Below are 24,453 nucleotides of genomic sequence, written 5' to 3'. Positions count from 1 at the left end.
TTAAACGAATACATCAACATTAATAGCGTGTTTTTTTCCCTTTCTTACTCTCTCTCAAGCGGTTTCAATCGCTCTCTCCCTTTTCTTCGAAAAAAACGCTGCACATCTTCGAGACGTTCCGTAAAAACTCATGCGCCTATGGAAGTTCCACTTCTTGTGAATGAAGAATGTTTTTATGTTGTAACACACACACACACAATGCTTAGTATACATAGTTTACACGATAATTAAACCTTCATTTTCGACAGGCCACAGCGATGCGAGAAAAGAACTTAGACCTCATGAGACAAGACATCGTGAGCGTCCTCAAGAACTCGTCGCTGGCGTTTGTGAGGGAGCTGGTGGGAGTCGACCCCGTTGCTGTGTTCCGTTGGGCGATCGTCAGAGCTTTTTTCAGGTTTGTACTCAGATGTTCTTGTTTTTTAAAAGATATTAATGTTTTAATTTATTAGTCTATAATCGTTTTAGTTTAGAATAATTTGTGGCTCTTTTATTATCAGTTCTATGACAATTTACCTTATTATTATCGAAATATGTTTTGTTTGAATAACTTATATAAAATTTTGATTATATTATTACGTACTATTTACAAAAAAAAATTGTGTACCTAGGGGATATGTGCAACGGCGAAAGCTAAGGTTTTCTTTTTTGTCGATATTATCGTATTCGGATAGTCTAAAAGGTTAATGCAGTATTTTTGTAATAAATAAATATATAAAAGTTTCAGAAAATGTATATAATATTGTCGTTATATTGGAAAAACAAATCTTTAAAATCCTTTGGAAATCATTTTATTACGAATACACTTAAATACGTATAATCTCTAAATAGCTTAAATATTATTACAGAGGGTACTTTGCATTTATGGAAGCGGGTAGCAGACATAGAGTTAACAGGGTGGACGGTGCTTCAAGAGTCCCCCGAGCGTCCATACACGCTGCGAACGATAGTATAGTTAGGTGAGCATAAACACTTATTTGTATGTGAAATTGCATAAATCGCTTAACGATCAACTAATTACCCCTGAACGAGGCATGATTTGTTATTGAGAATCGAGGTAGCTCTATGCATATAAAAACGAAATCATTAAACATTTCTATCTCTTTCTGTCAAAATGAATTTATGCTGTGATAAAAAGAGACGGTTGATGTTTATTCAAATAATTTTGGTCGAAGTTAGAACTATTTCGTTTCTGTGTTATAATCTGAATAATGACGAATAAATACGTATACGTAAGCTTTCGCTAATATGACGTTATGTGACGTAATGATATGTCTTGTTGCTCAGCCAACTGGTGACAGTGTCATCAATCAATCTCGCAATCAACAGAATTGCGTAAGTCACAGTTTAAAGCATGCTTTTTTGTGCACATGTAGCATGGATGTTCTTTTATATCATACACTGCTGTTAGATGTCTTCTAGATTTATGTTGCTTATAAAATATAGCTCAATAACGTACTTGATTTGCTCATAAACAAGCTATATTTTATAAAGTGTCATGATAACTAGGTTGCCATGCCAACATATTTTTTTTTAGCAGATGTTACAGATAGCCCATCTTAATAAATTGTCTATGAGTTCAAAACATCTATATTTCTATGCTAATACTTTGTGTTTAATCGTAATTTTTTTCTTTATTTAGCTAATTTTTTGTATAGTTAATAGCTAAAGTAATAGTTATGTGCGGTAATGTGTATCGACAGAACCATTACCAAGACTATTTCAGTTTATGCACATAGATGCATGATAAATCACCTTTTTTTGAATTAATATGACGGGGTAAATAGCAGAACGCCGCAAAGGGCGGCAGCGAAAGCACGAGAGACCGGAAGAACTGAAAGAAGAGACGCGGCGGGGGGAGGGTCTCGAGCGGCGAAACCGACCAAAAATTATAGAACCGCCGAAACTAGAACCCGCCGCACTGACAGGGACCTAGACGACGCGGACGTGTTGCAGCGAGCCAGTCAGATCGTCATGTATGTCCACGGATACAACACAAGCTGTCTCTCTCACTCTTCACCTCTCATTCATCAAACAAATCTTGAACGCGAGTGACGAAGGATTTGCTTTTTTTTAACGCTTATTTTAGATTTTTTGTCACTCGTTTTTTGTCAATTTTCATGAAGGTGCATGTCTAATTTTGTTTGATGAATTTTAATATTTCGGGACTTTTGGTGACTCGGTGATTCGGTGTTGTTTTCGGTTATTGCTGAGTTTATAATAATGTTAGCTTTTGTTTTGCGCATGGTGGTGCGGGCTGGGTTATAGTATGTTTTGAATGGATTCTGAATTAAATCGATTTGACAGGAAAAATAAGTCGTTCCGGCCCCGGGAGCGCGCGAAGAAAGGCTTAAAGAATCTGCAGAGTGTAAAAACATTGGCCGGTCGAACGGCTGCTGCGGGGAAGAGAAAGCAACCTCACACAGTGGCCGCTCAGTTCCAGCATTCTCTTGCAGCACTCATGGAAACTCTGAATCAAGCAAATCCATTTTTCATAAGGTATTTATGATCCTCCATACAAATTTTTATTTCTTTCCCAAGATAGACGACTATTACGTACTTACCAGTGGCGAAGAGTCCATACAAGCCGATTCCCACCGGGTTACCTTTCAAAAATCAGTTCCATATTCATACAAAAGTATTTACATTCTATTTCATTAACAAAGTATTATTAATTAAATGCCTGCGCGATTTACAATAGCAATAGTAATTCTTAGCAATACCCTAAGTATCACATTTCATTTTATAGTCGTAAATTAATCAGCGCGTCAATTTTTCGTACCTAAATTACATTAAAGGTAACTCGACGAATTACAGCTTATCTCGGCCAACGTTTTACTATGAGGCGAAAAGAGACAGAGCGTGTCAAACCATCTCTTTCTAATGCTCGCTAACTGTACGTAAAATTTAAAGAAAGATAAGGCTGATCGCGACCGGCTTGCAGTTCTCTCCTCTCCTCTATTAGAAAGAGACAAAGAAATTATTGTTATTGAACCACGGCACGGGAGAAAGAAAACACGACAAAATTAAAAAGAATTAGCGTTATAATGAAATCCTTCGCAAGTCATATTCTTTTTATTTTGGCATATTTTCGCGTTCCATTTCGTTTGGTTGAAAATAGATTATTTTTAGTATGTGACATGTGTTCCTATACCACTGGTGCGTGATAATTTCGTTTGTTATATTTTAATATTTGTGTTATTTAAACTGTGACTGATTCTGTAAGGTAATTTAATCGCAGATTTGGTTAAATACTGTGGATTTTGTTTGTTATTATGGCTTTAATTCATATAGAGTGCTGTTCAACATTTTTTTGGACCGGCTTCCCTTTGCCAAAATTTCACCCTTCGCCACTGGTACTTACATCTATACATTATTGTATTTATTAATATTTGCCGCCTTCTTGTCGATAAAAACTAAATTTGTCTAATTACACTGTTTTAACAAAAGGAAGTATCTATCTATGACTTTTCATGGTAGAGTAAATACAACTTTAAAAAATGGAAAGAGACAAAAAAGTATAGAAACAATGCCAGTTTTTGTATAGTTTTTGAATCTTTAATATCAGAGACTTAACATGTCTTTTTTCAACAGATGTATCAAATCAAATAGTGATAAAATCCCCAACGTTTTCGACGAAGAAACAGTCCAGCGTCAACTCAGGTATACGGGAATGCTCGAAACTGTACGCATTAGACAAGCCGGATACAACGTACGACTTACGTACGAAGAGTTCATACAATTGTACAGAATTTTGCTACCAAAGGGCCTTCTCAGCTCACAATCTGATGTGCGCCACTTTCTTGCCACCCTCAATTTGGATAGGGATAATTATCAACTAGGTGAGTTGTTTATTTTTTGTAACCTCAATCTATCTCTGTAAAATTTAAAAATTTAATTCATTTTGTTAATTATGGAATTAATGTTATATTATCTCTGAAATTCAAATTCAAATTCAAAAATAATTTATTCATATTGGTAACATAATGTACACTTATAAAGTTCAAAAAAGAAATATACATTGAATGCTTCTAATTTTACATTTACTGAGGTGACAATGGTGTACTATCATAAAATTATTTTTAGCTGTCATTTTCAATACATTGTTAAGCTGACAGGGTGTCCTTGTGTTAATTTTGTTTATTTTAATACAACTGATATGTCTAAACTAGGATAAATTCACATAAATCTAAATTACATTATTCGCTGTTGGTAACAAATATAATATATCTCTTTTAAAGGTGCCACTAAAATTTTCATGCGGGAAAGCGAGCAGACAAAACTGGAATATCGGCTGCATCAGCAAATAATGGCATCCATCATCACAATTCAGCGTTGGTTTCGAGCTTTACTCGAACGGAGACGGTTTCTCGTATTGCGTCGGGCTTCGCATACCATACAGACCTATTGCAGGTAAGAGTTATAGTATGATGCTCGTATGTCAAAAACATTTTATTTTAACATACGAGAGGTTAAAGCTACATATTCGTGCATTGAGTATTCGATTGTTGCCTGATGTTGCCTTCTTAAAATCTCTCGCTATTTTCACACATATTAACATTTTTAGCATTCCATAACATAGACTTAAAAAAAAATATTTGTTACATATGCATTACAATGTGTAAGATTTGAGAAACCTTTTAAGTAAAACACCTGTGTCGGGGTTCCCTTACTTCCATAACTATCTCAATAATTATAAATTCCTTAAAATATAAATTTATAAATAAAATATGTAATTTATTCTATATAAATTTTATTTTATTCTATTTATTTTTGTTTTTGATTTTTCTACTGTTATCAACACGCCTGAGTGCATGAGTGAGTGTGTGGGTGCAAATGTGTGTGTGAATAAAGTGTGTAATTAAAACTAGGTCTCAGAAGCAGCTCTAACACTGCATAGGGTGTGTTCATAAGCCAGTCCTTTAGTCGTATTTTTAGATTGTAGGTGGGCGGGTAGATATTAAGCAGCCTATTTAATTTTTAGATATAGTCTGCTTCCATATTGCGTCTGGCGAAGTCAGTCCTTACTGTCTGACCGATGACGACATCCCTATTTCTTTTTTAGAACAGCCTATCAAACGGGAGCGCTCTGTGTGTTTTTAAAATTAGACTCGGGATATACAGCTTCCTAACGGAAAGTAATTGGCTGAGGGCTGATGGTCCTCCTTGTGTGTAATGTTTGAGAGCATAAATAACTGTTCATCATCATCAACATCCTGTTCAATCCTAAAACTCCTTCTTATCTCAAAAATGATTTCAAATTTTTGGGTTCACATAACTATAGTTTACGCTCTTACGAAAACTATACCCTTGAAATCCCATCTCATAACTCCTCTTTTCTTGGCGATTCCTTTAAGGTTTCAGCAGTTCGGCTATGGAATTCACTTCCCGTCACTATTCGCTTAGCTCCTTCTCTATCTTCCTTTAAATTTCTGCTTTATAAACATTACCTGTCCATGTCATATCGCTAACTACTAACTGACGTGAGACCGATCTTGAATTTGATTGTCATGATTCATGTGCACTGTTTACTTTTTGTTTTGTTTTATGTAACTTGTATCAGTTTAGTTTATTTTTATTTCTTTTTGTTTCTTTTAAGTACGTTTTTTTTTCCCCTTTTTTATTTTTTCACTTCTTGCCTACCTTATCTAATATACTCATAGTGGTTTTTTCCTTTACTAACAGTGGTTGTCTGGAAGAAATCGCTCTAAAGCGATAAGGCCGCCAGTTGCTTGTCATTAAATTATGTTTAATATTTTCCTTTTATGTAATGCAACAAAGTGTTAATAAATAAATAAATAACATAAATATTTCAAACATGATTTCCTTTTTAGACAATGGCTTGCAACACGCCATGAGGCTGCCACCAGATTGCAAGCTTGGTTCCGCGGGAGCCTGGTACGGAGATGGTACACGAAGTTTCGGGATTCTGTTATCATATTCCAAGCGGCGGCGAAAGGGTTCCTAATAAGAAAAACCTTGCCGGAACTTCGAAGACAGCTGCCATCGACCAGGCATAATTCTGAGGTATGCTTTTTCATATTAAATACGGGACTAGAGAGAGATAGTTTCGTATCGTTATCTCTGTCGCACGATCTTTGTATGTACTTGAAGTCTTCCACGGTCCGCTTCACAAGACATTTTCATTTGCGAACTGTGCAAGTACAATCCAGTGTGTCCAATCCACTTCATCTCAAAGTTAACAACGCACCCACTAAAATGGGTTAGGCTGGGATGACTACTCTTTTCGGGCGTCTCGTTAGCCTTAATAAATAAAAAAACATGATTTAGCAATAAAACCCAATTCTTATTTTATATTCTTAGTTTTTATATATTAGATTGATTTACCGCCAATTTTTGATAATAAATTTGACAAACATGTGACAGCTGTCACAGATTTTGACCCTTAGTTCTTTATTCCAATTCATATTCAAATCACAATCTTTTCTTAAGTACCTCAAACTTCATATAAAAAAGTATTGTTTGACAGCACTTGAAGCTAAATTTAACACTGATGTTTTAGAATATGGCCTTCTTACAGTAAATTTCAGATTAATTCACTGAATTCGAGCTTCCAAATGAGCTTAGGTTTAAAGACATTTATTCTCATCATAGACATTAGTCACTTACATGAGAACACTTATATGCTTACGTTACAATTTGAAAAAAAAAAAGAAAGAAAAGAAACTTGGTAGAACTTGGATGAACTTTCATTTCCGTAGATTGGGATCAGCTTGATCATCGAGCTTTGTAAATTAATTAACTCGATTTTTTATCATATTTGGCCTAATTTAAAAAAATATGCATATCTACGCGAAATTGTTGCTATCTCTATTTCTAATAAGAAAAAGATATAGGCGTGTGATAGAGATAATTCTATACGATAAGACAGTTCTCGCTTCTAAATGTTTATATCCCCCAGTCGTTACTTAAAGCCAGTCCTGAATAAAACGTAGTAATCAGAAACATGTTCCATGCTTTGTACCTGTTTATATTTTTTTGTAACTAACTGGCAAGTTTGTCAAACTAACTTGGATGTGGTGTCATTGCATTATGAACCGTAAACAAAGTGTCGTAAAGCACACAATCGGTTGTTATCAGCATGAGAGAGCCTCGTTCGCGTCGGAGTCAGAACTGTCCAAGGCGAAGCAGCCGAGCATCGAGCAACTTAAGAATATCATCGATATACAGTTGTGAGTATCTTTTGTCTCTATCTGTTAAATTTTATTTAAGCCTTGATTAAAAGAGACAATAATATTTTGGAAAATAATATGTAAATAAGATTTTTTTTTGTAATGTAATATAAAATATATATATTGCAAGATAAATTTTCGTTATAAAACGTGGACTACAGATAGTAGGGTGCATGTTGCAATGGCATTGTTCTTTTTGTGTTATAGCGAACATTTAACTATATATAAGTATTAAACCGTCTTCAAATAACGGCCAAATGAACAGAACTGATTTTAATCATGCTTGGTCAAAAGGTTACGTATGTTTCCATGGTAGCTATGGTAACAAAGTATATTTAGTCCACGTTGGTATCGTCTATTGCCATAAATCTGGCGAGAAAAACATCATCTAGCAAAAAGCTAAAGTAAACATTATTTTTACAGAAACATGTTGATTCAAGAAGAAGCAGAAAAATCAAGACAGTTGCGAGCTACACAATCGTTGCCTCTTGGCAGGTAAAATATTAATATTATTTTATTATTAATTTATTTAAATTTCATTTGCACATAGCAATTTACATGATATAAATAAAAAACTCGACATAGTTCAAGCAATATTTTCCAAACAACCCTAACGAAAGAAAAACAGTGGAGGAGACTTTATTGCCAGTTCTTCTCTTCCTTTCTACGCCCTTGATGAGAACTCGCAGTAAATGTACAATTAGAAGCATATATTTATTTTTTTGACGTTCATATCACTGTATCGTAACGTCTTTTAATCTACGATTTTTTTTAATTTTAAAATTATAATATAATATAGAATAACCTTCAAGATTTAAAATTATTTGTAAAAGTGTTTTATACCAGTAAATATCGGTTTTAGCTTAGAAAACAAGCGAGAGAGCCTATCGCTAGAGAGTTCGACTCAGAAGACGTATCACAAACGAAAAGTCTCCAAGACGCAGAACATCACAGAGGTGCCATCGAAGCAGGCTAGTCAAAAGTATGTATATTTATTATAAATTACTACTTCTGCAATATGAAATTCAGATGTTTTTATAGTAGTTTTTTTGAATTTTATTTATTATATGAATTTTTAATTTTTTATATGTGAAATCACAGAAATGTCACACATGTGATGCATTTTAAAATATTTTCTCACTTGCATTATCTCAGTCAGTTTTGTATATCATATATAATGATAAAAGTAACTTATTAATTTATTTAAAACTTTTATGATCGTAATTAAAACAGCTCAAATGGAACGTATAAATTATTGTAACGAGTTTTTTTTTTAGTTTATTAAACAAAGAAACAAGTGAATCCTCACCCGAGGAGAGTTGGAATGCGAACAAAAGCAAATATCCTCAGGGCATTGTGGCCTGGCCCAAAAAGATCACTCCAGAAGTCCTTGCCAATGAGCTGCTCTGGCTGCGGATAGACCAGAATTATCTTATGGCTGAGAAGAATAAGGTTTGTTATTAAACAATATGATAATTTTAGGGCCTAATTTTGCCTATCACAAGATGATATTTTACTAAGAATCTAAGTCGAGACCTCGGAATCCATACATTTTAATTTATAATGACAGTAATTTAATCTATTGCCAGTGATATTTTAAAGAAATCGAAATTATTTTATATTTTTCTACAATCAAAAATTTTCTAATATTGTGTAGTTTTTTATAATGTCATTGATATACAGATACGGGAAAGAGAATTGGCAGAAACGTTAGCGACAAGCAGTGAAGAATATCTACGGCAAGTTGGCGATTGGAGCCCGGCGGATAGCACCGACACTAATACTAGCTCAAGGTAATTATTGAGTAATTTGAAAACTCGTTGTTCCCAATGGGGCATAGGCCAGACGCATTACAGCGTGTGTAATTGAAGAAGAAATTATATAACAGGATATTAAGTTAAAAATGGTGCACTAGGATTTCCTGTATCTAAATAAAAAGGAGGTAGTCTTGAAGCGAAACAAATGATTTACTAAAAATCGACCCCAAGCTTATTAGCCACGCCAATAACTAACAAGTCTAATTTAATTGCAATATTTTATCTAAAGTACTATTTCGTCTCTTTTTGCCCAATGGTGTTTACGATGTGATAAAATCACTCATGTGTCATGAGCTATCAGTGCAATTAGACTATTTTTTATTTGGTTTTATTCTATTCACTCATAATGTTCTTGTAGATAAAAATTACATACAATTATTTTAAGAAATTGACAGTGTTTGGGACAGCAGCTTAGAATGTTATTATGATAGAAAAGCTAAGATTTAATTTTACGTTTTTAATTATTATATATTTGTATATAAGGTTTTTTAATATTAGTCTCTAGGGATTGGATTCTTAATTATAACTCTCAATTATGTTACAATTTAGCCTAATCTGGATTGACTTGTCTGTTTATAACGTACACCCTTAAATTTATGATTTCTTTACCTTTTCATCAGGCGAACATCACCACAAGTATACCAGCGAAGTCTGTCAAGTACAACCTTGGAACCGGCGAGGACCCTACACAGCCTTCCACCTGTTAGAAGAGATCCAAGAGATTCGAGGGACATGCGAGATTCTAAAGATCGACACGACACGCCCCTTGATACCTGTAAGTATTTTTCATACAAATATATATATATGTTCGTGTACGTACACAGCTAAGGTGATATAACAATGGGGTATATGTATTTATTAGGGAATATACATTTTCGCATCAGATTCATTATTTTTTTTAATAGGCCCGAATCGATACTTCGGTGCTTTACAACTTGAAAAAAGTGTAATTTTTTAAATACGGGCTTGTGTGTGAGTTATTTCAAATAAAGATTTCCGTAAAAAGAAAGAAAAACTCATATACATTGTAAATATTATAGAATGCTATGTTAACTACTATAATTTTACTAAGACTTAATTTTTATATAAGTTTTCAATCATTTGTACTTAAAACCATACACAAAAATACTTTTACGTACTGTTGTAATTTACAAATATCTTAATGTAAACTGCCTTCATTATTGTAATGATCCTGCCTATCAAATCTATGGAAAGTATGTGGTAAACTATCAGAAATTTACATTACAAATATAAAAACTATTGGTCTTAGGCCAGTGTTTTATTTTTAAAATATTGTTAATTGGTTAATTGCTCATGTAATATTTTGTCACGGAAGCAACACACCGAAATAGTAAACAATAATTATCCGTCTAGGAATATTTAAATTCGACAAAAACAAAATGCTTAATTTATTTTTATCATTAATGACCGTTAGTTCTTAATGTGTTTGCTACTTTTGTTTGTTTTCTTGTTCACCGATCATTCGTTAATCACCTCGCACTGCAGTTCACGATGTTTTTATCTATTGTATTCCGCGATGTGCTTTTCGTCGGTTTTCCTAGAGAATACGGATACCTCTGATGTGAAAGAAAAGCTTTTAATATATGCTTTGAGTTTGTCAGTGACATTATTAACCATGGTTTATCACGTTGTGTTTGTTAAGTTAGCGTTTTATTTCTATGGTAAGAGTATATACTTATTGTCTTTTTAATCGATCAACTTTGCGTGCCCGTAAAACAACGTATATCTTTACAATAATGATTTGTTAATGTTTATAACATTTGAAGAAGTTGTATTTAAGTGTGTAGTAGTAGTAACAAAGACTTTATATGTTGTTATGTGTACGTACACAGCGTGCGCGTCCTTGGTACGAGCCGTAGAAGCACCGGCGCCGCCCGCACGTTCAGCGAGACGTGAAACAAGACGAGCCGTGGACAAACTCGATCGGGCTGAACATTCTGATCGACTGTCGAGGACCGATGCTGCCCTGGTGTTGCCATGCCCCGAAGCTAAACGGTAATGTATTTTTATTCTTGATTACTCCACCTAATTACACAATTATTAGGGTGAAATTTAACTTTACTAGAACTATGATATGTATTTATGCGACGACAAAATGACACTTAGTTACTAAATTAATAAATATGTTTTCATAGTTATGTTCCATATTTATTGCATTAACTCTCATGATTTAAGAAGATTTCGATTTAAAAAAAATATTAATAATAATGTATTTCCAAACAATTTCAGAGCGTCATCTGAAGTACCGGTAGTGGCGGGAGACCCTCTGCGACGGCGCAACTCAGATCCGGCGCCGGAACCAAGAGTCGCGGACTACATTGGGCACACCGCTAATGGCCTGTTTGGAATCGCGGGGCATAGGTAATTTTACAAAAAAATTTTTTTTTTTGTAAATTTTGATTATTTTGTAAAAATATTTCTTTTCGATACATATACATTTTTGATTTGTGTGATTTAATTTTTGATTACTAATTTTTATACTTGTTATAAGTATGTAAAGAGATTTACATTCTTGCTTTTGTAAATTTTGAATTCGAGATTATTGAATTTATATGTATGTCATCAAACTAAATTTCATCGTTAATTGTTTATTTTTATAAAGGAAGATTTATTTTTTATTAGATTTCGCAAAGGAACGAGATTCGCTAAAGGTGACAAATGCGTATACTGTCATCAAGCAATCGATGCGTTCGTCACTCAGGGCCAGAGATGTATTGATTGCAAACAATTGTACCACACCAAATGTATTCAGAATAAGGGTGTCATCACAATGCCCTGCCCCAGCCCAGTGACGGGGGCAACTCGAGGGAGGCATAAAAACCGGAAACGGATTAACCTCAAGGAATCTCCGTACAATTTGTTGATGGAACACTCGAAAGTTAGCTCCAACTTCAGTTTGACAGGCACGTCCGAGTTTATGGACAGAACCGACAAAATTATTTCGGACGCCACTGAATTGCAAGCGATGCAGAATTTCATAACAAAGAAAATATACCAAATGGAGTCTTCTGAGAATCCGAATGCTAAGCAATCTGAGGTAAGTTTAGTTACTTAAAAAAAACTTTCTTTTCTTCCCTTTATTCTAAAATTTATAATTTACGAAAACTTTCATATCCGTTTGTATAATACTTATATGGAATAATATGGAAATAATACTTTTTTAATTCATTGATCCATTTTATATATCATAATAAAATCATCGTATGTTTCATACGTATACGTCAACGTACACGAATTTTATTTCAGGTCGACAGGGTATTTAAGCACGCACTGAGAGAGTTCAAAGACAATTTAGTGGCCACATACAGCGTGGTAGAGACACGTGGCTCGGCCCTCAAGTACAAAGACCTTATTGGGAATTTCCTTCACGTTATGGAAACCGTTTGCGCAAGGGAAGGGTCTACTCTGTCCATCACAATGGGAGTCAACGCTTTCAGAGGGTTCATGGATGAGTTCATGAGCCAACATGAAACTGATAAAGCGAGGACCAAGCGGAAAAAGGATAAGAAACGAAAGGTATGTGTGTATGTATGTGCTGATAATTGTCTGACAGTATGTCGAATGACAATTCAGCATTGTGATGCTGAAACTGTGCGACTGCTATGAACTAGAGTCTAGTGCTTCAAGTTTTTGACCTCTTGTATATGAAAACATATACCTATTGTATTTATTACACAGTCAATTGCGTGGTTAGTTGTCTATGGTTTATTAATTAGTAATATTTTTTCATAAACAAATGAACATCACTGTATAACTATTATCAAAAACGAGACTAAATCATTTTAATATATTAGGAGGAAATGAAGCTCAAATTTAAAATTGTTTGTTAATTTTTCTATTGTCTTTGATTAAAACTTATATCTAATAAGAAATGGTTCTTATATAACATACTCTTTAGTTACCTTTTCTTATAGTTAGCTTTGCGCTTACAGGTTGACGATCCAATACAATACATGGGTCATACATTCATCCTGTCGATGATTAACATTCCCACCGAGTGTGAGATCTGCAAGACCTTCTTCATGTGGCCCTTGGAGCGGTCTTTGATTTGCCAAACATGCAAGCTGGCGTCACATAAGAAGTGTTTTATGAAGGTAAGTCTGACCTGCAAGTTAAATTTCCATATTCGTAACCGTTAAATAACTTATATTTTTCAAAAACTTATTAAGTGGTTAAAGTCGACGCATTTTAACCGCAATGCACGCCGGTTAACTATACTTAGCTACTTGCGCACGCACTCTGACTCCTGATTGGTCGATACCAGTAAGGGTTGTTGATTTTTTATAAGGTTTTTTATTATGACACTCATTTTAGTATTAACGCACAATGGAGAATTTATTTTCTAACCGTTGTCGATATTCACCTCACGCACAACACTACACTTCTTCATAACAACTAAGTGTGAGCGAGATAGACAGATAAATATGGTTTATGACGCAAGCTATAATGCATCGACTTTAGTAGAAAGTCGTTTAAAATAAAAATAAAAAAACAGGTACAAGACACTTTTGTATTTAATTATTAAAAATAATCGCATAAAACGAACACACTATTTGAATATTATTTGTGTAGAAAACCATCTCTAATGTATAGAAATCTATGCGTTCGACATTTTGACGTATGCGATATCACTCTACAAAATTTAATAAATTGTATTAAATAGGTATCCACACGATGTAGAGCCGACACAGTGACTCCTTCAGCGTCCATAGTAGGCGCTGTTGATGCGGGAGGCAGGGAACAAATGGGACTTAAGAGGGGGAAGGTATGTATCGAAAATATTTTCATCTATAATAACGTATAAAAGGCCGGCAACGCAATCGCGAGCCCTCTGGCATATAGTGTCCATGGGCGGCGGTATCACTTAGATAAGCCTCCTGCCAGTTTGACCAATGTTTTATAAAAAATACGTATAATTTTATTTACATAATTCTATATAACAGGGCTTAGATATATAATCAATGGTTGCTTTGAAAATCCATTATTTTATGGATTACAGATTTATGGTCAATTTTTTTTCCAGGTATTCGGTGTGCCATTATCAGAGTTGCCAACAGGCGAAGGCAACATTCCTATAGTAGTAGATAGACTTATCACGTCCATAGAGATGATCGGATTGTACACTGAAGGGCTTTACAGGAAAAGTGGATTGAGTTCTAAGGTAATAAGAAAATCATTCTCATAAAATAAAATAAGTAAAATTTTCCAGTCTAATTTTTCAACTTAGATTAATATAAATTATTTATTTATAATATTCTGGTCGCCTTTTTGTTTTTTGCACAAGTTTTTACCCACCCTAAATAGACCTAAGAAGAAACAATTCTGAATTAAACATTTATTCGTTAGTTACATATTAATGGACAGTCAGAAAGTAATCCACATTAAAAGATAATATAAAACCCAAAACAAATGATATAATTGTATTTTATAAGCGTTGTATGTAAATTTATATTTCAGGTCCGCGAACTTCGACGTCTTTTAGACGAACAACCCGAAGAGAGCGTAGAACGTTTAGACGCGTACGCAGTTCACGTACGCGCTTCCGTACTTAAGAGCTTCTTCCGGGAACTACCGGAACCATTGCTGACTTTCGACCTCTATGACGACCTTATACTTGCCGCACAGATGTCTGATCCTCAGGTAGGCGAAATCTATTTTTTTTAATTACATAATTATGATTTTATAAATATATATAATCCAAAGGTAAAAAAAAATATAAAAATCCAAAGGTTAGATTTTCAAAGAGGCATGTTGAACAGATAAAACGTTATTTTACAGGAACGAGTATCGAGTATATTCACACTTCTAAAGAAACTACCGAAAATCAACTACGATGTCGTGGAGAGATTAATTTTTCATCTCGCAAGAGTCGCCCTCAGAGAAGAACATAATAGGTAACCACTAATTTCATTATTCTTTGATTAAATAAAAAATATACATCTCTCATTGCCCTGATTTTATTAATGTAAATTGTATCATAGATACATTTTGATTTCAACATTAATCAAGGATATAATATATGAAAACAAATTTTTTAATAATATTCTAATTACTGCAGAATGGGAGCGAATGCGCTCGCTATAGTGTTCGCGCCGTGCATACTACGTACGCACAAGATCCAACCCGCGCAGGACTCGCTTCATGACATCGCGCGTCAGACGGCCTGTCTCGAAGCCATACTTTTCGACAAGATGAGCAATGTCAGTATTTACACTATGTAATAACAGGATCCTACTGTAAAATGTTCAGTCCTAGAAAATATCTGAGAATACATTATTTAAAATCAATTAAAGATACAGAAGTTATTGTAAATACCTCGGAACCAATCATATACAAGATTACAGATATCTTATAAAATAAGGTTATTGTCAAAGAGAACCTATTTTAATGATATAGTCTGAGCCAAAGATTATGTTTGTGTTGTTATTGGGAAAATCCGGAAAATTCTTTAGTAAATAGTTTATTCCACCGATTTTTATATTCGCCCTATAATGTTCTTAATATTATTACAGACACGAGGTACCCTCGCCGATATAGAGACGCTGGATAAGGCATGTGCAACAGCCACAGATAGGCTCACGCATATCCGCGCTCGAAGCGAAGCTCCGCGACCCGAAGAACAAATTCTGGAGGGACATATTCATGAGATGGAAAAGGAAAAGGCCACGCTCACAACTAACTTGCCCGCGCTTATATATAGGTAAGCTTTTTTACTGACAGTGTTTTACCTCTATACGTCTTTTATATTAACTAGTTATAAATTGATATCTATAAAACTGATGAATTCAGTTACAAAATTCAAGACCCGAATAAGAAACAGATTACTTTTTATAAAGCGGTTAAGTAATTTCGTATTTTTTGCAGAACAACTTCGGACGACGATATGTTATCCACTACAGAACAAGATGGTGAGTTCGGTAGTACTGATGATCTTAGTACTGGGGCGTCATCTTTACGCTCGCAGCGTTTATTACACAGACAACTGTCATCTGATGATCCCATTATGGTCTAAATATCTGAACACTCGTAAGAGTGGGTATGTTGCATACGTATACGTGTTGGAAGGTATACGCTAGAACGCTCGTGGCACCTATTAAGATTCACGTAACCATATATGGTATAAAATCGTAAAGATGGTCCGCAAAAAAAAAATTGTTGTCTTAAGACAACTTAATGATATTATGGATCTTGTATAGGTGTAGTGTGGCCAATTCTCATGTTATCAGTCATATAACTATTACTTGTAGCCTTTTTAATCGTTCAAGTATTGGTAAAAATTAACCCATTTCAAGTTCTGTCTAGATTTAGGTTACATATTTAAGTTTTTAAACGTTAACGAACTTTAACGAATTTTTAATTTCAACATATCATTTTGTATTTATTTGGTGCCAGACAGTACCCTAAAGTACATAAGCCATCGCATTTACAAATCTGAAACAAATTATTACAAAACTATTTCGGTACTTAAGTAGGAAAGAGCTTATTTGAGGCTTAGAGTAAAATCTGAATTTAGAATGTAGAGATATATCCAAGAAAATTTGTATAAGAAATATTATTTTCCTATACTGAAGTGTTTTATCCTTTGCACTAATGTAATATTTTATGATATATTTTCTCTTTGTAAATAAAATGTAAATCTGGTCTAAATGTGATTTAAATGTTAGTGCTCTTATATTAGATTGTTCAAGTTTCATGTTTGTCTTACACTGTTATGTACTCGCATGTAAAATATCCTATTTTAATAAAAGTGTAGTGATGTTAAAATGCTATTTGTAGCCAAATTGTGCATTTTATTGACCAGTTTTCGATTATCTAGCATACTTTTGCAAATGCCCTGCTTATAATTCTAAAAAAGGTCTATTCTAAAGACAAGTCATAGGGACTGCTGTAATTTATTCAATTTCATTAATCTAAAAGACTGTCTATTAATAAGCTATTGATGTTATTGTTAAGTCACAAATATTATCCATTTATAATTAGTTTCTAGTTTTTACTTACAACGAATATCTCTGTGAAATCTTACTGTAGCATTAGGTTACAGCTCAATATTATTATTACTATTATTTGTAATTACTATTTGCAAATGAATCTCACAGGTGTTCTTAATTTTAATTGATAGTGATTATTTTAAACATACAAAATGCATATTGGTGGGTTGTTTCAAGTGCAATTCTTAATATTGTTGGTGAAAATGGTTAAATTTTATGAAGGTTGTGTAATTATCATTTCTGTGCCTTTAAAATCACTGATTTTTTGCTGTTACTTTCCATTGTTAATTTTTGAGTTGAATCTATCTTGTATAGTAATTGAAAATGCCTATCCAAGAAATTGAATTGAGTAAAATTGGTAAATTCAAATTGTTTCTTGGGGCCAAATAAAAAAAAAGAGCAATATTTTCTTATTTGAACTGCAAATATTATCTCTATAATGTTTAGAATATTTGTGTCAAATGTAGTTAACGATTAAAGGTGATTAAAGGATTTATTACTATTTCAATAACATGATAATGCATCTGCCCTTACAATATAGAAAAATCTTAGCTTTGTGTATCCGTTATCATTATAGACGTGTGTAGATAAACTGTAAATATGTAGTTAGGTATTACTTAGCCAGTTATAGATGTAGAGTAAACGCTAGTAGTTTCTTTAGGAAATCATTTTACTTAACCATTTCAATATATGTAACTCTTATTGCATTCTGGTGCCTAAAATTTTTATATTACACTAACTGTATCTAAAGCTAATAATATTTTTTTTAAATGATATTAATTTGATATTGCCATTTACAAATTTAAATTGTCAAAACGTCATTAGACCACACATGTATTTTGTTCTTAAATGTCTGTAAAGTTTTAGCATTTTAATAACTTCTTGTATTATGGTTATGTATGATACCCAAGTTATTTTAAGCCTCTTGTTATGTGTCAATATTATAATAAATGTAACCAAAACATACTATATACATACTACAAAAATTGAAAAATAAACAATTGCTGTGAATTTTAGTTATTTATTAATCTATATTCATTTCATTAGACACATTTTCTTCCATTTGCCAAGGTAACATACCTATAGGACATGAAGACCAAGCATGATTTCCAGATGCCTTTTTCCAAATGCTAGATTCTTTACATTCTACTTCATGATCACTAGTATTTAATATGATGGCTTCCACAGAATTGTTTGACACTATATTATCTAATTTCACATCTTCCACTTGGACATTAAAATCTTCTTGGGTATATATTTTTTCTGATGTGGCATTAAATCCCTGAGGGGATGCTATCAACAGTGCCAATTTACATATCCTGTTTTTAATAGGATTTGGCAGTTTAGGCCTTACTAAGTGTAACAGATCCGAAATAAACAATGTCAAATTAGGATTGTAATTTGTTATGATAGGCTGAATTAAATTAATGTCAGTAAAGCTGAATGGGACAGGTTTCTTGAGATCTAAAAATAATGGACATGATTTTGCATTAGGAAACCAGTGATGAAATAGTGACAGCAATTCCTTTTTGGTCTTATTTTGAACATCCAAATTTTTTCTGAAAAAAAATACTATTAAGAGTTATATTTTACAATTTATGAAAAACAAAGCTAATTACTGTTGGAATTTACTTCTTTAAAAACTTATTTCCTTAAAGTAATTTAAAAGTATATGAGGGGCAATATCTTACTTGGCAGCCTGTTCTAAAAACATTTGTGTATTCCTCAAAGCCTTCAGTATCTGTGAAACCCATTTTGCAGCAAGTTTAGATTGTGCCCTGTTTGTTTTATATCTTTCAGTAATCTTTATAACTTCTAAAGTGAAATCTTCTAATAAATCATTAGATGTTAAGAATTGTAAGAAGACTTCAAAACATTTCACATAAACAGAATCAAGCCCTTTCTTTTTAGTACTCATAGCTCTGTATACTTTAGTTGATAGAACTAATGATTCTTCATCTACAAGGAGTCTTATTAAGTGATCTTTATTTATGTTATTTATCATCTTTCCAGAAAATGTGTCTAGTTGTGAAATGAGAGTTCGCACAGGCATTTTCAGATTAGACAGATTTATTGCACTTCCAAATAAATCCTGAATATCATTAAATAATGACTGTTGCAAATCTAAAGGAATATTTGCAAGATTTTTAACTTCAGAGTTAGTATGAACTAAAAAGCTTAACATAGTCCATACACTAATTAATGTTGAAACATTTTCTTCTAAGGCAGTTGTCAACATTTTATTTTTATTTACAACATAATCCTTTAATATTTCTTTGTGTAATAGCCAATAATTATCATGAAGCCATTGCAAACAGATTGAGGTAGCTTCTCTTAATAACTCAAGAGAAGGCAAATTATTACTGTGTGCAGTATCATGTCTTAAATCTACTATCCAATCTGGAACTCCTCTAGTTTCAGCTATACGATATAAACTTTTTCCTTTAGCAGCATCTGAGTCAAACATGTGGTTAACAAATCTCATTATTGCAGAGGAATAAGCTAATCGTATTAATTGATCATCTGTTTTGTCAACTGCATTCGTATCTTGAACATATACATCCAATAAAGAAAGTGTGGATTCTATTCCAGATGGCAAAGAGGGGCATCTTGCTTTCCAAATCAATAACCATTCTAGGGCATTAGGAAAATCAACATCGGACGTTGTAGAGTACAAACAATTGTATACTTCTAGCCACTCCTTAGAACTATACCACGGAACAATTCTATAACAATCAGTCATATTGGCAGCAATGCCGACTTCTAAATTCTAACCGGCACGTCCCTTATGTGGACTCTCAATTCACTGTTAAATATTGTATGTGTTTTATACACATTCATAAACTCATGAATGGAAACCCATATTATTTTCAATTAATGAAAATTAATTATTATTGGCAGCAATGCCGACTTCTAAATTCTAACCGGCACGTCCCTTATGTGGACTCTCAATTCACTGTTAAATATTGTATGTGTTTTATACACATTCATAAACTCATGAATGGAAACCCATATTATTTTCAATTAATGAAAATTAATCGCTCACATTAAACTACTTTAGAGGTTAATTCTCTTTTAAAATAATATTGTCCACACTCCACAAAGTACAAACTACATAGATCATACAATTTCTGATAATGTGTTAATTGTAGTCCCGTTTACGTCAATACGACAATTAGCAAGTGGATTGACAATTGTTTAGGGGGTCTGTCTAGCCATATCGCTATCAAAGTTTTCTACATACGCATTAACGATTTTGCGTAACTTTTTGTGGTAAACGCAGCCAAGGAATATGTTATCACTCTACAATTCACTTCAATTAATGTTACTTCCTTTTTACGAAGAACATACTTAGATTAGAACAGTCATTTACTTTGTCATTCCTCCAAACCATATTTACCAAGAATGAGTAAGCTTTTAATGCATGTAGGAACTTAATGAAAATGTACCAAATAAATGGGATCATAATTGTGGTTTGTTTCAAGTCCCTTTAGAAATTTGAGTTAATAATACAATTGATCGTCTTTGGGCCTAGGCTACCAATATTGCGGTACTGTCAACACGAACTGTAATTTTTGTATAAATTTACTATTGTTTCTTCTACATACACTATATGTTAGGGCGTCTTCACGCAGCTTCATGATTTGTGAATAGCTAGCTTAAGTCATAGCGAACAGGCAGGGAAACGCGTACACGCCTAACATTCAGTGGCGTACTACCTCGGGTCCCAGAAAAGATGACACCCGGTGCGGACCGCCCCGGCCACCCAGACTTTGCTTGCATAAACACGGTTCATTATTGCGTAAATTTTGAGTTTGAGTTGAATAATAAACGAGTTGGTCGTTCGGTAAATATTGTCGATACCGACGAATTGAAACTAACTCACTCTACGGCTGATCATGCGGTCTTAGTTATTGAGGGTAAGTTAGTGTCAAAACAAAATTTTATTTATTTATTTATTCACTTACAGACCATACTTGGCTAAACTAATACTAAAAAAACTAAGATATATAAGTATAAAATATTAATTATACCTTTAATATCCCCATACGTTCACCAAATAGGTCGCTCTCCGGTGAAGAGTAGAGAAACCCATTAAGCAGCGAGAGTAATCACGGAATGGGAGCTTGTTGACGCTGGACAGTGCGAGCGGAACGCACATCAAAGAGGTTATGTTTCCGGCAGCGGTAATATTTGTCCGGAACATACAGTCTCATGATATATATGATAGAGTATGATTTTGGGTTACGACTGGCCGTTGCTGGATTTAGTTGCGGGTGATCTGCCAGAAATACTGAATGCCTCTGCCGTGTCACAACCATAATACTCAACATCATTATTCAAAATTGCAGAATATTTGACTTTTGGGTTTCTAAGACTTATTAATATATTGCAAAAATTGCGAAAGTTTATTAACTAAATTTAATGAGATGGTATGAAAATAGTTAACGTTAGCTTTGCGAATGTCGTTTTCAATGTTTGACCTAAGACGTTTAAATTCTAAACACGGTTTTTTATCATTAAGAAATTTCCACTACCAACGGAGCTGCGCTTTAGTTCTTAATCTAGCGATAATTTTGTTACTAAAATATACCCTTTGTTTAGTTAACTTCCGATTCTTTCTAGGAAAACATAAATGAAAAGAGCTATGTAGAATACTACTAAAATGTTTCATCGCTTCATCAACATCCTCAATTGTAAGAAATTATCCCCAGTCTATGACTTCTAGAATATAAAATAACGACAAAAATATCCTATATTAAAGTTCCATTCTATGTTAATAATATTCGATGGTTCACGGGTTTGCGCAAAAATTGTAATTAAGAGCACAACATTGTAGCACTTAAGAGAAATCGGAAAGATAAAAAAGTCGTCACCTTCCTTACTTATTGGACCATGTTCCAAAAGATTTCTACTTTTTCAAAATTTCTGGTGAGTTACTCAATTAATAATCAATACTTTTATTTAAATCGTACTGTCCCTTTTTAGCAGTAGTGGCTAGCCATCGCAATATAAAATTGTACATGATCAGCTCATCATTAGTCACATCACTAACTCCACAAAAATTGGCAATTACTTGTTATTAATTTACTGTTTTCTTGTTTCAGCAATACCAAGAATAACTTTGCTTTTACAAAACATTTTTTATTTTGCCCTTACCAGACAACAACGGACCGTTATATTAACATTTGCTATACTAGTTCTTTCAATAAACCATAACATTTATATGTATATTCTTTGTACATATATCACGAAGTGTCGACGACCAGACCAGAGCGCCTAGATCCATAAGCGTTGCTGACAGATGTGGGGTCACTCTTTTACCCGTTTTACCACGGAGTTTTCAAGAGGACTTTGCATCTAAATATCATCAACGGCGGACCTCGAGGCGATAGGGGTCGAACTTCGTGATCTGCCTCGACGTCCGCCGTTCCACAAGTGAACGTTTTCTAAAGCTCTGTATCTGCCACGCACCACCTCTATGAGGAACCAGCTATTACTACTGAAGTACTCGCGGGCCCTTGGGCATTGAGAGTGCCGTTAGGTATGATGGGCGGTACTTCATTCAGGTACTTAACTAGTGAGCCTCTCTGTGGAACGCCTTATTGAAGTATCCTGTGTGGAGCTGGAGCAATTTATCATTGTTAGTTTGTATAGCCCTCCTTCAGCTCAATATGATAGTTTAGAAAAAATATTAGAGCAAGTTCTGTACAAATTGCAAAAATCCAAGAAAAAGTTGGTCGTTAGTGGAGACTTTAATGTAAATTTGCTTGACAACTGTAATTCAAGTAAACGTATGCTTAATCTGTTTAAATCATATAATTTAATTAATAATTTTATTGTACCTACTAGGGTAACAGCCACCACGGCAACATGTATTGACAATATCTATAGTAATATAGTTCCTCTCAACACCTGTATTATCAACAAACTTACATCTGACCACTCTGGTCAATTGTTTGAATTTCAAAATATACTTAAATGTAAAGATCCAAAAAAGACAATATGCACAATACCTGTAACATATGATCGGTTAGACAGATTTAGAAAAAAAATTATATTTAATACGCCATTTTTGCGTAGTAACCAATGCCCTAATAACTTATATAACACATTCTTTGAATCATTTATTGATGAATTCAAAAATGTGTTCACTCCAAAGACTTTTTTGGTCTCGGAGAAACCTACCTTTTGTGACTGGGCACCTCCGGAACTACACAAAAAAAGGCTAAAATTGTATGAATTGTATGATGAAAAACAGTATAATGACAGTGAAGAATTTAAAACTCATGTTAGGACATTTTCAAAAAAATTTAGGCAAGAGTGCAAAATCGCTAAGGCAAACCACTTAAGTAATAAAATAAACAACAGCTCTGATAAGATAAAGGCTACTTGGAAAATTATAAACGAGGAGACTGGAAGAACCTCCAGAAAGGATTCTGAATATAAGATGAACATAAACGGTAAAGTAATTAGTTCCGACCTCGAAGTAGCCTCTGCATTTGAAGAGTTTTTTACTAATATTCCACTAGATACAACAAGCGTTCTGAATTCTTCGCCATCAGCCGCCCTTTTATTATTGCAACAGAATGTTCCTGTATGCAATCGTGAGTTTATATTTAGCCGCATTAGCTGCAATGATATTATAAAAACATTTAAACAGCTAAAAATTAAAAAAACTAAAGATCTTTGGGGTGTATCTGTTTTCATTGTACAATCAGTAATCGATGCTATCAGTTCAGAGTTGGCTATAATATTTAATGAATGTATAGATTGTGGAGTCTTTCCAGACCAGATGAAGTTCAGTAAAATCACACCGTTATTCAAAACGGGCAGCACTTCTGACCCCACAAATTTTAGACCCATATCTGTGCTGCCTGCATTGAGTAAAATTTTTGAAAAAATTATTCTAGATCAATTACTGATACATTTTAATAATAATAAACTTATGCATAGCCAGCAGTATGGTTTTACAAGAGGTCGCTCTACAGCCGATGCTGGCCTTAAATTAATTTCCGAGATTTTAAATGCTTGGGAAAATTCTCATGATGCCATTGGAGTTTTTTGCGATTTATCAAAGGCTTTTGACTGTGTCCATCACGAAATCCTTATCAAAAAACTTCAACACTATGGCATTGGCAAAAAAGCGCTAAATCTTATGGAATCATACCTGAGCGATAGAATTCAGAAAGTAAATGTAAATGGAGCTATATCACAGGGATCGTCTGTTACGATGGGCGTACCGCAGGGCTCCATACTTGGTCCCTTCTTATTCCTCGTCTATATAAATGACCTACCATTTCTTGTAAAGGAGCTTCACGAGATAGTACTGTTTGCTGATGACACTTCGCTTTTATTTAAAGTGAAACGACGAAATCCATCACTTGAGAATGTAAATAGTGCCATCTCCAGTGTGGTTCACTGGTTTAGTAC

The 24,453-nt window shown here is 33.8% G+C and overlaps 2 protein-coding genes across 7 annotated transcripts in view; one reads left to right on the top strand and one right to left on the bottom strand.

The window, feature by feature from the left end:
- Positions 1 to 17,784, top strand: part of LOC111003633 (unconventional myosin-IXAa) — a 38,267-nt gene extending 20,483 nt beyond the window's left edge. Inside the window, exons 9-34 of one of the 5 annotated variants that reach the window (XM_045628255.1) lie at positions 249 to 397; positions 849 to 959; positions 1,288 to 1,335; positions 1,788 to 1,976; positions 2,308 to 2,499; positions 3,595 to 3,842; positions 4,242 to 4,413; positions 5,835 to 6,027; positions 7,102 to 7,193; positions 7,617 to 7,688; positions 8,056 to 8,175; positions 8,471 to 8,645; positions 8,877 to 8,986; positions 9,631 to 9,785; positions 10,864 to 11,026; positions 11,261 to 11,392; positions 11,654 to 12,068; positions 12,278 to 12,547; positions 12,964 to 13,125; positions 13,695 to 13,796; positions 14,055 to 14,192; positions 14,489 to 14,671; positions 14,810 to 14,925; positions 15,090 to 15,231; positions 15,544 to 15,731; positions 15,896 to 17,784. In XM_045628255.1, the coding sequence (XP_045484211.1) occupies positions 249 to 397; positions 849 to 959; positions 1,288 to 1,335; positions 1,788 to 1,976; positions 2,308 to 2,499; positions 3,595 to 3,842; positions 4,242 to 4,413; positions 5,835 to 6,027; positions 7,102 to 7,193; positions 7,617 to 7,688; positions 8,056 to 8,175; positions 8,471 to 8,645; positions 8,877 to 8,986; positions 9,631 to 9,785; positions 10,864 to 11,026; positions 11,261 to 11,392; positions 11,654 to 12,068; positions 12,278 to 12,547; positions 12,964 to 13,125; positions 13,695 to 13,796; positions 14,055 to 14,192; positions 14,489 to 14,671; positions 14,810 to 14,925; positions 15,090 to 15,231; positions 15,544 to 15,731; positions 15,896 to 16,043 (4,185 nt within the window). In that variant the 3' untranslated portion in view covers positions 16,044 to 17,784. The remainder of the gene's footprint in view (positions 1 to 248; positions 398 to 848; positions 960 to 1,287; positions 1,336 to 1,787; positions 1,977 to 2,307; positions 2,500 to 3,594; positions 3,843 to 4,241; positions 4,414 to 5,834; positions 6,028 to 7,101; positions 7,194 to 7,616; positions 7,689 to 8,055; positions 8,176 to 8,470; positions 8,646 to 8,876; positions 8,987 to 9,630; positions 9,786 to 10,863; positions 11,027 to 11,260; positions 11,393 to 11,653; positions 12,069 to 12,277; positions 12,548 to 12,963; positions 13,126 to 13,694; positions 13,797 to 14,054; positions 14,193 to 14,488; positions 14,672 to 14,809; positions 14,926 to 15,089; positions 15,232 to 15,543; positions 15,732 to 15,895) is intronic. The other 4 variants (XM_045628256.1, XM_022274260.2, XM_045628257.1 and 1 more) reach the window with 4 other exon arrangements.
- A 240-nt stretch (positions 17,785 to 18,024) lies between these two features.
- On the bottom strand, positions 18,025 to 20,143 carry LOC111003634. Of its 2 annotated transcripts, XM_045628258.1 has the most exons (3): positions 18,711 to 20,143; positions 18,652 to 18,653; positions 18,338 to 18,578 (listed from the first exon to the last, which is right to left on the bottom strand). In XM_045628258.1, exons 1-3 carry the CDS (start codon positions 19,760 to 19,762, stop codon positions 18,484 to 18,486), a joined length of 1,149 nt encoding a protein of 382 aa, XP_045484214.1. In that variant the 5' UTR covers positions 19,763 to 20,143; the 3' UTR covers positions 18,338 to 18,483. The 2 variants fall into 2 exon arrangements, with proteins under 2 accessions (XP_022129954.2, XP_045484214.1); XM_022274262.2 differs by lacking the exon at positions 18,652 to 18,653 and having other exon boundaries at positions 18,025 to 18,578; positions 18,711 to 20,142.
- Between the last annotated feature and the right edge of the window lie 4,310 nt (positions 20,144 to 24,453).

This window comes from Pieris rapae, chromosome 5 (assembly GCF_905147795.1).
Source record: "Pieris rapae chromosome 5, ilPieRapa1.1, whole genome shotgun sequence".
Taxonomy (NCBI): domain Eukaryota; kingdom Metazoa; phylum Arthropoda; class Insecta; order Lepidoptera; family Pieridae; genus Pieris; species Pieris rapae.
Note: the sequence above shows the minus strand (reverse complement) of the source record. Positions and strands in the feature narration are given on the sequence as shown.